Source organism: Pyrgilauda ruficollis, unplaced genomic scaffold (assembly GCF_017590135.1).
Source record: "Pyrgilauda ruficollis isolate IOZ18807 unplaced genomic scaffold, ASM1759013v1 scaffold10, whole genome shotgun sequence".
In the NCBI taxonomy this organism is placed as follows: domain Eukaryota; kingdom Metazoa; phylum Chordata; class Aves; order Passeriformes; family Passeridae; genus Pyrgilauda; species Pyrgilauda ruficollis.
In genome coordinates this window covers 12,159,130-12,171,834 of record NW_024508101.1, presented here as the reverse complement: position 1 = coordinate 12,171,834, position 12,705 = coordinate 12,159,130, and the positions used below count along the sequence as shown (strand labels likewise).

The window sequence follows — 12,705 nt, the reverse complement described above, 5'->3', positions numbered from 1 at the left end:
TTGTGTAGAGATGATTTTTGGTGGGCGATTATCATCATTATTATAATATTTGCTATATCCCTGTAAAAGCACTCAGGTTACCTTCCCAGCTAGCCACCAACAGAGTGTGTGACTCTCCTGCTGGGACCCATGTAGGTTTTGACATGTAGATAAAACTATGAAACAGACATGCATGCTTTTCAGGCAGTTCAAATTTGTTTTATTACAATTTTTTTAACTGTTAGTATTTTCATATCTGGACATCTTGAAAGGAATTTTAGATTTACAACTTCAAAAGACATTACAGAATTATGTAAGCCCCAATGACAGCTACTCTACTGCACTGTATACAACTTGGTTGCCTCCCTTCCATGTCCCACGCTACACAGCTCCAAACAAATGAAAATTTGAGTCTGGTGCTCATATTCAAGCTGCAGGAAAGCTCATTATATGGAGAAAGAATAAGTGATAATTTGCATTCAACTATTTCAGGAATCAAGAAGAGAATACACAGAACTATACATTTTATCATTTTATTAGGAATAATTCCAAGTGGGTTATGAAGAAACGAATCCATTGAGTTTGATGAATTTTCCAAAATTTCCTTATGAAGATATGTTCACCAACAAACAGTAAAACTTCAGCAGAACTATTATACACTGGGCAAAAATAGTCAGGCTGATACCAAAAAGCAACATGCAACATAAAAAAAAGATACAATATAAAGGAAGACAATCTGCTGAATATTAAAAACAACCTCAACATGAGCTCTTCGCAACCAGCACAGAACTATTCTACCCATCAAATCCAATTCACACAAAGGCAAGTTGGGCTGACAGAACCCAAGGATTAACAAAATGTTCCTCAGTGCAGTAGATTTGTATAGTGTTTTAGAGCATTTCCTTGGCTTGGAACAAGCAGTATTAGGAAATCATTTTGGCAAGGGAGAGAAATAAATACATACGGAATGCTACATTTTTAAATCAGCAGACTGTCTGAGGAATGAAACAGGGCATCAGTAAACTAAGAGTAGTAGGGAGAAAAAAAATTAAAACATTAATTTATTTGGGCTCAAAGAGTATTCAAAACAGATCTTAAAGATGTCACAATAACTATATTCAGGCATTTAGGCTAACAAGGGGAATAAAATCAGAAGATACACTTTTTCCAAGTTAAGGAGATTTTTACCCAAGCATATTGCTACCTTTGCAACATGTAGCTCGGTAAACAATAAATTGGCAACAAAACAAGTTGAAACGCTGTAATATCCTGCCCAAATATCAGTTCCAGATACTGTAATAACCAAGATGCAAACTAATTTTGTTGTAACAAGCCTAGACCACTTATATCAAACATGTCCCTGGTGAAAGAGTCATCCAGTTGGAATTAGCGTTTTGAGAGTTCATTTGACAGCCAGTCAAGTCCCTCATACAGACCAGTTCCTTGCGTAGCACAGGTAGCCTGGACATACCACTGTTAATGCAGAACACAAAAACTCAATTTAAATACCGACAAAATGCAAGTTATGACAGTATGAGACACTCTTTAGTGTTGTTATAATTCTGTGTTATACCAGTGTTATTTAAATACTGTTTTGTGCTGTGAGATTGAACAAATGCTATTTTTAAAAATTTTGAGAAGTACATGTAGTGTAGAGAAGGTTCAGACATTATTCAGAAATTCAAGTGCTGGCCTAGCAAAGGCTACCACATAGCTTAAGACATCAAGAAACAAATACAGAACTTATATTTGGTTTACATGCTGAAAAATACTTCTTGTCTCTAAAAGACTTCTCTTTGGGAAGTGAACATGGAATTATCTACATGAATGGACATCTGAAACAGCTTCTATGGTCAGGACCTTAGTGTGCCAACACAGACACTCAGATTACAAAAGGTGGGATGGTTTATGTCAAGCAAACCTGTGTCTCTAAAGCTTGAGCAGAAATCTAATGTTTTAGAAGCTACGTAATTTCCTCCTGGAGGTGGGAATGCAGAATGCATTTGTTCTCCCAGAATACTGAGAAAACAGCAAAGCCCATCACAGACTTTGTGAAATGCTGGATGCTTGCATTTCAATGACAGACTGGAGTGTTTGTATGCTTTCAGAAAAAGGTGAGAAATGAAACACCTCTAACAGCTGAACACACTGGATTATACTTCTAAATCACTTATTTTAAACAAGGACCTGAATTATGCATTATGAAGTTTAACAGCAGGTGTATGCATTTTTCTAGAGAAAGAGGTGAAAACTACCCTTTCCCTTAGAGGAACTTTACATTTATAATATATAATAGAGGGAGAAAAGAGTTCAGCAGTCAGAAAGGTGAGCACTTACAGTTCTGTTACGCAGAGACTGAAGGCCTAGTTTATCTGTCATTTCACTGATTGCCATGGCATTTGGCAGATCCTGTTTGTTTGCGAACAGAAGCAGCACTGCATCTCGCAGCTCATCCTCCTGAAGCTAACAGAAAAAACAGGCATGTTATTAAATTGCCTCAGTTAAATAAGTCAGTTACTTCAACAAACACTAAAAACATCTAAGTACTGATTTAAGGGTTGTAAACATTTTCAATCTTGCTCCTGAAGTCACTAATAAGTATTGAGTGAAATTTAACTAGTATACAACAGAACTCCTGCAATTAAAGAAGTCACCTTTCAATTAAAAAAGTTAAATTTATGGGCACCTTGCTGATGAAATATTCTCTAGCACCAATCTGTTCTTCCAAAATTCTTTTCCTGCTGCATTTCTATCAAGGTTTCACAAATGAAAGGTTCTGACACATTATGGGTTCTCTACAGAGTGGAAATTACAACTCAGTGCACTATGTGACCCAGAATTACCAGCAGAATAAAATACACACTGTACAGACTCCCTAAAACTATAAATTCCTAAATCTCTTAGGGAAGCTGAAAAGCATTCAAAAATAGAACAAGTCAGTCTAACAATTATATCTCAGAAGATACTGATATTTACCATTTTCTGCAGTTCTTCTGCTGCTTCCTGGATTCTCTCTCTGTCATTGCTGTCTACCACAAAAATGAGGCCCTGTAGAAAGTTAAGCAGATTTGAAAAAAACAATGTAAATGTGCAGCACTATTCTTAAACCACCAAAATACTCATATTGAATATTGTGATTGCTTACCTAAGAAAGGGGACAAATTTAACAGAAATTTCTGTTTACACAATGCATGATGTATGTCTGAACAACTACCTAAGTCTCAACTTCAAAATAAAGTTAGGGGGGAAAAATGCAGCAAAATCACATTAACTAACTCTTCCCCCTCCCCTTTCACTCACTCTATTGAGAATCACAAGTGCTTCACCATCTCATATTTAACTGAAAAAACCCACACCCTTAAAGTAATGCCTGAATTTGTTTTAAAAAAATTGTATCAAACAGCACTTCTAATGGCATCTCTGTTATTCAAGTGCTCTTCTTACACAATTCACTTTTAACCTTTCAGTCTGAAAACCGTGCTTTTATCATTCTCTTCAAGGAAAGAGAAGTATCTTTTAGAAGTATTTAGTAACAGGACAGTAATAAGGAACTGAAATGAAGTACTACTCTATTCACAACAGTATGGTGGTGCAAGGTCCCTTTTGTCAATCCAGACCTCTCTATTTTTCTGCACCAGTCATATGCATCATGCTACACACAAGTATCATGTAAACAATTCTATATTCAACACAAAAAACTCCCAAACAAACTCAATGCAGAAGTTTTCTGATACTAATAAGCAACTTACATCACTACTTGTAAACCAAAGGTATCAATTTATGTCCCAAAAACTGATGGTAGTCACACCATTATGAAGTTAGCACTTTTCAATCAACTGGTAACAAGATCTTTTACCATATTTTAGATGCTCAGCTTACTAAAACAAATGATTTAGCACAGTAAAAGCCATATATTTTAAGAGTTCCTCACAACAAACCAGTCGCTCTGGCACATTACAGAAAGAACACTGGTAGATCCTAAAGGACTTGATCATTGAGAGGCTACACTCACAACTAGGTTTGAAGCCTTCAGGGGAACAAACTAGCTTCAACTAGAATAAAATCTGGGTACCCTCAGAAGTTGCAGGAAGTAGTGCAGAGCCTTTCTGAAAGAAAGAAAACAACTTTCCATATGTACTCTTCAAAACACAATGAGGCTTTACAAAGTAGGTCATTAACTAATGCCATCTGAGTACTCTTACCTGTGTGTTTTGGAAATAATGCCTCCAAAGAGGTCTAATTTTATCTTGACCACCAACATCCCAAACTGTGAAACAAATGTTTTTATATTCTACCGTCTCCACATTAAAACCTAAAAATGAAGGAGTTCAGTTATTAGAAATATTTAATTCTAGTGTTAAAACATAATTCTAACCATGTTAAAAATAGATACTTCCCAAGGTACACTTCTCCCGAATATGTATAAAATGGCTTATCAATACTGAACTGGTAAATCAGGAAGAAAATTAATTCAAGAGGGAAAAAAACCAAATCACTTAAATCCAAGTCCAAGTGGCTGAGCAAATCTTTCAGCCACAAACTGTGAGGCTCATGGTGTTTGGGGGAAATGGTGCTACTGATCTGGTTCCTATCCTCCTGGGCATCTGCTACTGGCCATGGTCAGTAGCTGTATTCTGGTCTGGATGTCTCTTTGGTCTGACACAGTTATGTTATGGCAGTACCAGACAGTTATGTTTGTCTTGATTCTTATTCTAACCACAAAGATAGCAAATCCCTGCACTCTTCAGAGGCCTGTCAGGTTTAGAATAACAAGAATAAAGATATAAGAACTGGTGATCTTACCAATAGTGGGAATTGTGGTGACAATTTCTCCTAGTTTCAGTTTATAAAGAATGGTTGTCTTACCAGCAGCATCCAAACCAACTGGAAGGAAGAGAAAACTTGCTTTAGTTCACAAACTGAACTACAACCTGCTAATTTAAAAGCATGTCATTTTACATGCAGAGTACTAGAGGTTTTTTTACTGAGAACAGCTTTTTAAACATTCTCAACTCAGTGCTGATAAACTACTGTATGTTTTTCCCCATCTTCTCTACCCAGCACTGAGAGAGAACAAGTCATGAAGAAAACAAGCTCAATAAGATGCTTCCATTCACAACCTACAGGCTCACAAGTTTCAAGTAATCTTCCTTAGTATTTGTGTTAATTAAGTTTTATCATTCACGTTGAAAGTTTCTTCTGTGTAAATCAGGAAGATTTTAAAAGCCTAGCAACAATCTACAAGCAGCACACAGTTTCTAACTGATCACATATTTGTTACTTCACTAAGCTGGGGAAGGCCTCACTTACTCAACCTCCCACAAAGCTCAGCTTCACAGGCACACGTGGACCAACCAAAGCTGGTACTACACATGAAAGACACTTGTTGTCCCCTTATCCCAGCCTCTCCTCCCTTTGCTAAAACATTTCTTTAGCACTGAAAAAACCACAAACATCAGACAGCTCTCATATCCCTCCACCACAAGGGATGTAGGTATTCTTCAGAATATCATTTCCATACAGTGAGATCCACTAGGATGCTCCCATTAGGAGTCCCCTCCTAATGACTGTTGGTCATTACAGAAGACCTTCTGCACTTAAATGTGCTGCTCCATTTCTAAAACAAAACTTAAGCTTCCTGTTTTTCAATGTAAGCTATGTGGCAAATATGGAACACTTCAGAAATAAAATAAAACGAAGCATAAAAGACATTTTTTAGACATCACCAACACTGTGAGCATACACTGTAGTTTTCTAAAACTGTTTGTGAAACTGCTTATTGTTAAGCACTTTAGAACACAGAAATGTAACTCAAAATAAATTTAAATTAGAACCCAAAACCTAGCACTCAAGAACCTCCATAAACAGCAAGTACTAAACACAACAGCACAAAATGTCTCTTTTGTCAGTAACGTTTGCCCAAACAAAAATACCTCCCATCAAAAGAATTAATTAATGCTTTTGCAAGAAACCAAATGCTATCCTCATTTTATACGGATAACACACATACTTAAGCATTCTGAGTTAACTTCCTACTCTGCAACTGCAATATATTAAGCTTTAAATGGTTTGGTGACTTGCCTATTAATAATACAACTGTTTCCTTAGCATTGCAAAAAAAGGAGGATTCAAAATTACCTACTCATTCAGTATGAAACCAAACTCTTGAAAAACCTTTTTCTCAAGACACAAACTGCTGTTGCAGCAAACTAATTTAAAAAACCCTATCTATAATTGTCCTATATTCTAACAGTGTGCACAGGATTAAACATACTGATGCAGCTTCTTTGTTAATGTCATTGCATATTAAAAAAAAAAAAAAAAAAAAAGAAGTTGTTTTAATTCTTAATGTCATAACAGCTCGAAGGTAATGTCATTGCATATTAAAAAAAAAAAAAAAAAGTTGTTTTAATTCTTAATGTCATGACAGCTCGAAGGAAAGGGGGTGGGGTGGAAATCTACCATCAAAACCAAAGCTACTTGACTCCCAAAATGCTCCAAATGAAATGTACCGGGTTTGAGTTTGCTATTGTTTAAGTGTTGGGTCTCCTTCAGAACCACACACAAACATGAACAAAAAAGTCACAGTGCAGCAGAAACTACACAAGAACTTGCAAGTCATGAAACTTGTAAATGGCACAATTTTCCCCACACCAGTTAAGTGTCAGGTCACCTTACAAAACCCTCTAAGCCGACTTCAGAGCCCTCAAATACTCCACCTATGCTGAAAACCAATGTTTTTAACAGCACAGTGCTTGAGGCCCAACACTATTTTCCCACAGCTCAACCTCAAGTAAGAACTTGTAGGACACGTAGACCTTCATAAGTACATATAATGCCTATACATGATATGGCAGGGTTTTTTCCAGTAAATTAATAATAAGATAATTTAGTGAACCAATTAGAGTTACAACTACTACTCAAAACTCTTCTCTTATTGCACCCCACCAAAAAAATTACTCCATTATCGATATAACAAACACTGATAAGATCTGTTAAAATTACCAGTGTTAGAAAGACGCCATTGTCTACACAAACTGCTTGAGTGTTTGAGGTTTATACTAACAGCACAAAGAAAAAAAGCTAATCTCAGGGTATCAAGATCCATTTGAAGACATGACTCAGAGTTAAGAAATTAGAAACTAGTCAAGAATTTTAAACTACTTGCCATATTACGAAAATATTGCCCCAGTTACCCACTCTACCCTTGTGCACCTCAGTGGTGCTGGCAGAAGGCTACAGCTCCTATGCAAGCACAAAGCCCAGACTTTGCTTAAATCCACTCTTACCCACAACTCTTGATTAAGCTGTTGGACTTTGCACCGAGGCAGGCTGAGTTGTAGGGTTATTTATGGGTTTGTGTTTTCTTCTTCTGACTTCACACTTGAGGCAGAAGCTTAACTGAGGGAAGGCCCTTACACAAATCCCCGTGACCCTATTTGCAAAAACCTCCTCTTCTGACCAAACTGCAAATGTTATGAAGTCTAAAGAAGCAAGTAATGAAAGGCATAGCCTCAATTCATATTTCTTACTCCAATTTGTAATTTACCACCCTTTAAAGAAATTTCAGAGCACTAAATCACATTTAATCTTTTGAGCTGGTAGGAAGTGTAACTATTGCTTTTAGTAATCCAAGAATAAACACGTTTACATTTGAACTGAACACTAAATGTAAACCTATGAGCTACTGCCACAATTTAAACTTCACCAAGATTAAAAGCCACATCTTAAATCCTCAAACAAAGTAAATTCCCAATTCTACATTTCCACTGATTCTACTGCCTAACTCACCACTGTCAAGACCAAGGTGTAAGAGACTCAATGAGGGGTGTAACATTAAGCAACTGTACTGCAAAGCACCAAGACTACAATAAAGTACAAATGGGAAATGCAGACCTGTACTTGCAACCATTCACCTTTAAACTGAATCAAACATCCTCTTCCTCTAGCTGCAAAAAAATATCTACAGTGCCTTCAGGCACTGCTAAAATCACTGTGGTTCTAAGCCCTATACTCCTCTTAAAGGGTGTTTTATTCACAGCCTGCCAGTTGTGTTTCTAAATCTCAAGCTTCTAGTTCACTTGTCCCTAGGTACATCATCCCTGCCCACGTCACATCCTCCATTAACCAACTTCCTACTCTGATCACTGGTGGCTGAATATCAAGCTGCCTCTCTCACCACAGCAGAAAACTTCATAAAAACTATAGAAAGCCAACAGCATGCAAACCAACAGTTGTCTAGAACAACACCTGCCCAAATAAAAAACAGCTAAATAATTATGATCTGTTGCAGTGACACAATTTCCAAAGAATTCAGACATTTTTCACCCAATGTGTTTAATAATTACCAGCATTTGAAGCTCCTGAGTAGTTATATCAGTTAACACTTGCACAACTACACCAAGACACAAAACACTAAATTATGATACTGAAAGGTGCACAGAGAATTGGTATTTTTTTTTTAAGGACAAAACCCCATCATTGAAGAGTTTCACAGACAGTACATGTAGGGTTAGGACTCAGTGTTTCTACTCTTAATGCCCTAGCTGCTGAATCTGACTTTCAGACATTCAGCCCTATCCCACAGGTCTTTCTTTTCCCTCATGTTAGGCCTACTTAAAAAGAAAATGCATGAATCTTCTTTACCTGCATTTCTTCCAAATAGTAACTCATTATTTTTTAAAAAATACTTACTTATTCTAGTGTATTTTTTAAAAAACCAAAGTTTCAGTAACAGTATAACATTACATATCCACTTCATATCATAAATGGAATTTGAGAACATAAAAAATAAGTGAGTGCTGTTGGTAATGGTCCCTGATGAGAAATACTCAAATTCTGCAGAACTCAATAACACCAAGACTGTTTTAGGAGCTAAATTAATTCTAATTAATCTTCAAGTCTGCAGAAACAGAAGAAAGCTGTGAAAAGGAAGCTATAATTACAAATCAATTGTCTGTTGATATCAACTCACATAACATTTTTCCCCTAAGTACTTTACCCCATAAAGTTATTTCTCAATTGGTGTTCTACCTATGGAAACTTAAATGTTTGACCTTGTACAGCCCCATTTTCAAACCATACACTGAACATTATAAACTTAAGGAAAAGTTTTAATTCTATCCCAGCATTCATTCAGACACCTCTCCTCGAAGTGCTGATAGATGATGTAAAATGCTATGAAGAGATTAGTTTTAGTGTTACAGTTATACACAAATAATGTCATATTCAGTGTAACATTCTGCTTCTAAACATCCAATTTATGTCCTATAACAGACTCTCACCACAACATACCCCAAGTTCTACTCTCCTATGCTACCTAACAAATACAGTGTTGTCCTGTGCCCTGATCCAGCCCTGCATTTTAATACAAGGCCTTAAAATAATTTTTTAAAGAAATATAAAAATAAATTCATTTGAACCAACTGCTAGAAAGTGCATATTCCAAAGCCACCCCTAACCTAAATGCAACCTGATTTCCTACCAGTGAAGAGCCTTGCAAACAGTTTAGATCTGCATGACATCCCTTTCCTGTTTTCAGTACTTTGCAAAAAGTAACAGAACTACAAATACCACAAACTCTGTCTCATCCTACATCCTACAGTCAAGCTCACTTGGAGACTTGACTTCATTCATTAAGAGTCATATGAAGAGTCTGGCTGTTAGGGAGACAACAAAATCACCTCCTTGAAACCAACACTAAGTTGTCTTGAACACTAAAATGACTAAGATTATTTTGAAATGGACGAGAGTCTCTAATTTCAAACAGTTAAGACACAATAAAAATTACTGGGTATGCAATAACGAACTTTACCATCACAAAATAGATGGAGAACCTGAAAGATCATAATTTTAAAAACCTGCACTACTGTGTCTGCTGTGCATATCCAGGCAGCACTAAGGATGGGTGTGTGCCAGGGAGTTTCACAGAACCCACTCCCCTTGCTGGCTATATCCAAATGAGCACTTTATTTAGTTCCTTAGGACAAGCTACTTCAGTCAACGGCCATGAACCAAATTCCATTCACTTTGGTAACAGAATCTGAGAAAAAATTGGAGGTTAAGAACTGTTTGTACATAAAGCTCGCAGGGGTGGGTAGGTGGGTGGAAGAAGGCAGGGAAGAACTCGAAGCGGAGGAGGAAATACCAATGCAGTATGTGCTGGCTTTGACCTTTTGAACTATAATCTGAAAGTGAGAATCTTCAAGAGCCACTGGCTTCAACTCCTACACAGTCTGTATCAAGGGAACAGATAGTTTCAAAATAAATGGATATTAAAAATTAATCATTATCGGGGGAGACAGTAAAACTAAGCAAGCACTGCAAGAGCTGCCTAGAGGGTTTTATCTGTTTGTACACGAGGCACAAAGCTCATGCCCACGGAGACTATACCGAAACGCCCTTTCACGAGAGTCAGGATACAGACACTACAGGATACAGCCACTACAGCTCCTACGGCTGCCGAAAATCGGCCATTATACGGCAGCTCTTACGCCCCTGGTGCTGCACACACCAGGCTTTGTCACATCCAGCTCGCGGAGCCGCAGTGCCCGGGCAGGAGGGCACGGCCGGGGCGCGGGGCTCGCTCGGCGCCCGGCCCGGGGACAGCGGCCCTGCCCGGCCGCAATTCCATCTTTGTTCCGCGCGCGGCCCGGCGCAGGTGCGGGAATGGGGCTCGGCCTCGCCGGGACCGGCGGCACCGGGGAGCGGCGGGCGAGGCAGGAAGGGGAACGGGCACACGGCGGGAGAAAAGGAAGGGCAAATACAGCCCGATCCTCACCCCCTCCCCTCCCCGCCGCTCTCCCAGCGCCCCCCCCAGCCCACGGGACGGGCACAGCGCGGTGTCCGCGCCCCGCAGTCCGGGACAGGGCGATTCCCCCGCCGTGACCCGCGGCCTCCCCTCCGCGCTCCGGAGGGACTCGGCTGCGCGGCCCCAGCCGGTCCGGGCTCTGCGGTGGCCCTCACCCATAAGGATGCGCATCTGCTTCTTGCCGAAGAGGCGCGAGAAAAGCGAGGAGATGGTGAGGCCCATGGCGGCTCCGGCGGCGCTGGGCGGCGGCGGGAGAGCGCTGAGGGAAGGAGGGCAGGAGGGAGCGCGGCCCGGCCGGTGTGCGCGCACGGATCTCTCCGCGCGCGAGGCGAGCCCGGCAGCGGCGGCGGGTGGTCTGTGACCGGGGACCTCGCTCGGTCTCTGCCACGTCACGCTCGCCGCGGCCGCCCCGGCTCCAACGCGGACACGATCACGTCACGCTCGCCACATCCCCCGGCCGCGGCACCGCCCTCCGCCACACGGCCGCGGCGCGGCGGGAACTACGGCTCCCGGCATGCGCTGCGCAACTCTGCGCCCCGCGCTCATTTGCCATCGCCGCGGGGCACGATGGGGGACGTAGGCGGGCGCGCCCGCCGGCCGCGCGCAGCTTCCGGGTCGCGCGGGGCACGCCGGTTGCGCGGGCCCCGCCCTGGCCGCGGGGACAGCTGGCAGCCCCGGTAACGCGGCGCTCGCAGCCGCCGGGCGGGGGAACGGCAACAGGCTCTGCTCCCAGCCCGCAGGGAGAGACTGGCGAAACCAATCCTCGGAGAGGCTCCAAAAGCACCCCGATAGCGACAAGGTCATTTCATAAAGAAAATAACAAAAACAACCCCCAAAAACTCTAAAAACCAAACCGAAACAAACGGCAGCGCTGCGACCTATTACTATACTATTATTAATTGCACCTATATCTGCACTACTACAGTAATTATTACTAACCCCGCCCTGGCCCCAGCGGCACCAAACCACGCTCGGTGCCAGACACAAACTGAGCCAAGCCAGGGTCACGTTCTGTTAACAGAAGGTATTTACTTACCCTCTACTAAAGAAAGACATCGTTAATGATCTTTATTGTGATAGTCCTGAACCAGATCCTAACATCTGGCTACTAAGCCAGATAATTGAGGCTGTTCTTTCCATAGAATCATAAAATGGTTCGGGTTGGAAGGGTTGGATCATCTTATTCCACCCCTGCAAGGGACAAGGACCTTCCACTAGACTAGGTGCTCAGTGCCCTGTCCAACCCCACCTGGAACACTTCCAGGGATGGGGCACCCACAATAGCTCTTAGGTATCATGTTCAAAACCTTATTCTAATTCTAAATAATATTCTTCTGAACCAAAACCTGGTGCAAAGTTAGATGGAAAGCTGTATTTTTATAAAAGAAATAAATCATACTTTAAATCTAGTTCATGCCTAAGATGTTAATATGATTCTGACCAACCATGAAACCTATCAGAAAGCTGTAATTTAAGGAGTCCAGTTCTAGGTTTCCAATACTCACCCATCCTCTGTTCACAGCATTCAGTATTTACACTTCTTTTTTGGGCTAGGAAAGTTAAACTGCCCTGTGCTTGAGGATAGTTACTTTCTGGATCTCCAGGCTGGCCTATTCTTAGTATATCTGGGTCGTTCCTAGATACCTTTCACTATTTCAGTTCTTTAAGTACAATCTAACAAACACTTGTTTTAGAATCCAGGCCCTGCCATTTGCTTTGCTGAGGATCCTGCAGCTCTGTCATATTCCAGCATAATTGAACTACAACACCACTCCATCACATTTCTGGTCAGCTCAGGGGTACAGCTTCATCAAGCAGCAGTCTTTGCAAGCTGAACAGCTTTGCTTACACAGGAGAGGGGAAAAACCAAGCAAACCAAACACACCCGTCATCTAAGCCACATAAAGTCCAAAGGA

General features: G+C 40.8%; 1 protein-coding gene across 1 annotated transcript; it reads right to left on the bottom strand.

Moving 5' to 3' along the window:
* Positions 1–176: 176 nt before the first annotated feature.
* Positions 177–11,268, bottom strand: ARF4 (ADP ribosylation factor 4). Its single transcript, XM_041461811.1, has 6 exons — positions 10,945–11,268; positions 4,783–4,863; positions 4,182–4,291; positions 2,956–3,027; positions 2,317–2,442; positions 177–1,452 (listed from the first exon to the last, which is right to left on the bottom strand). Exons 1-6 carry the CDS (start codon positions 11,009–11,011, stop codon positions 1,366–1,368), a joined length of 543 nt encoding a protein of 180 aa, XP_041317745.1. The 5' UTR covers positions 11,012–11,268; the 3' UTR covers positions 177–1,365.
* Positions 11,269–12,705: the final 1,437 nt, after the last annotated feature.

Bases quoted from the DNA above. Each gene is read 5' to 3' on its own strand.
- ARF4 (XM_041461811.1), bottom strand. From the start codon at position 11,011: ATGGGCCTCACCATCTCCTCGCTTTTCTCGCGCCTCTTCGGCAAGAAG. The intron at 2,443-2,955 runs GTAAATATCAGT...TTTTTCTGTTAG, and splicing joins CAGAAGAACTGCAGAAAATG to CTTCAGGAGGATGAGCTGCG. The intron at 1,453-2,316 runs GTAAGTGCTCAC...CTGCATTAACAG, and splicing joins AGTCTCTGCGTAACAGAACT to TGGTATGTCCAGGCTACCTG.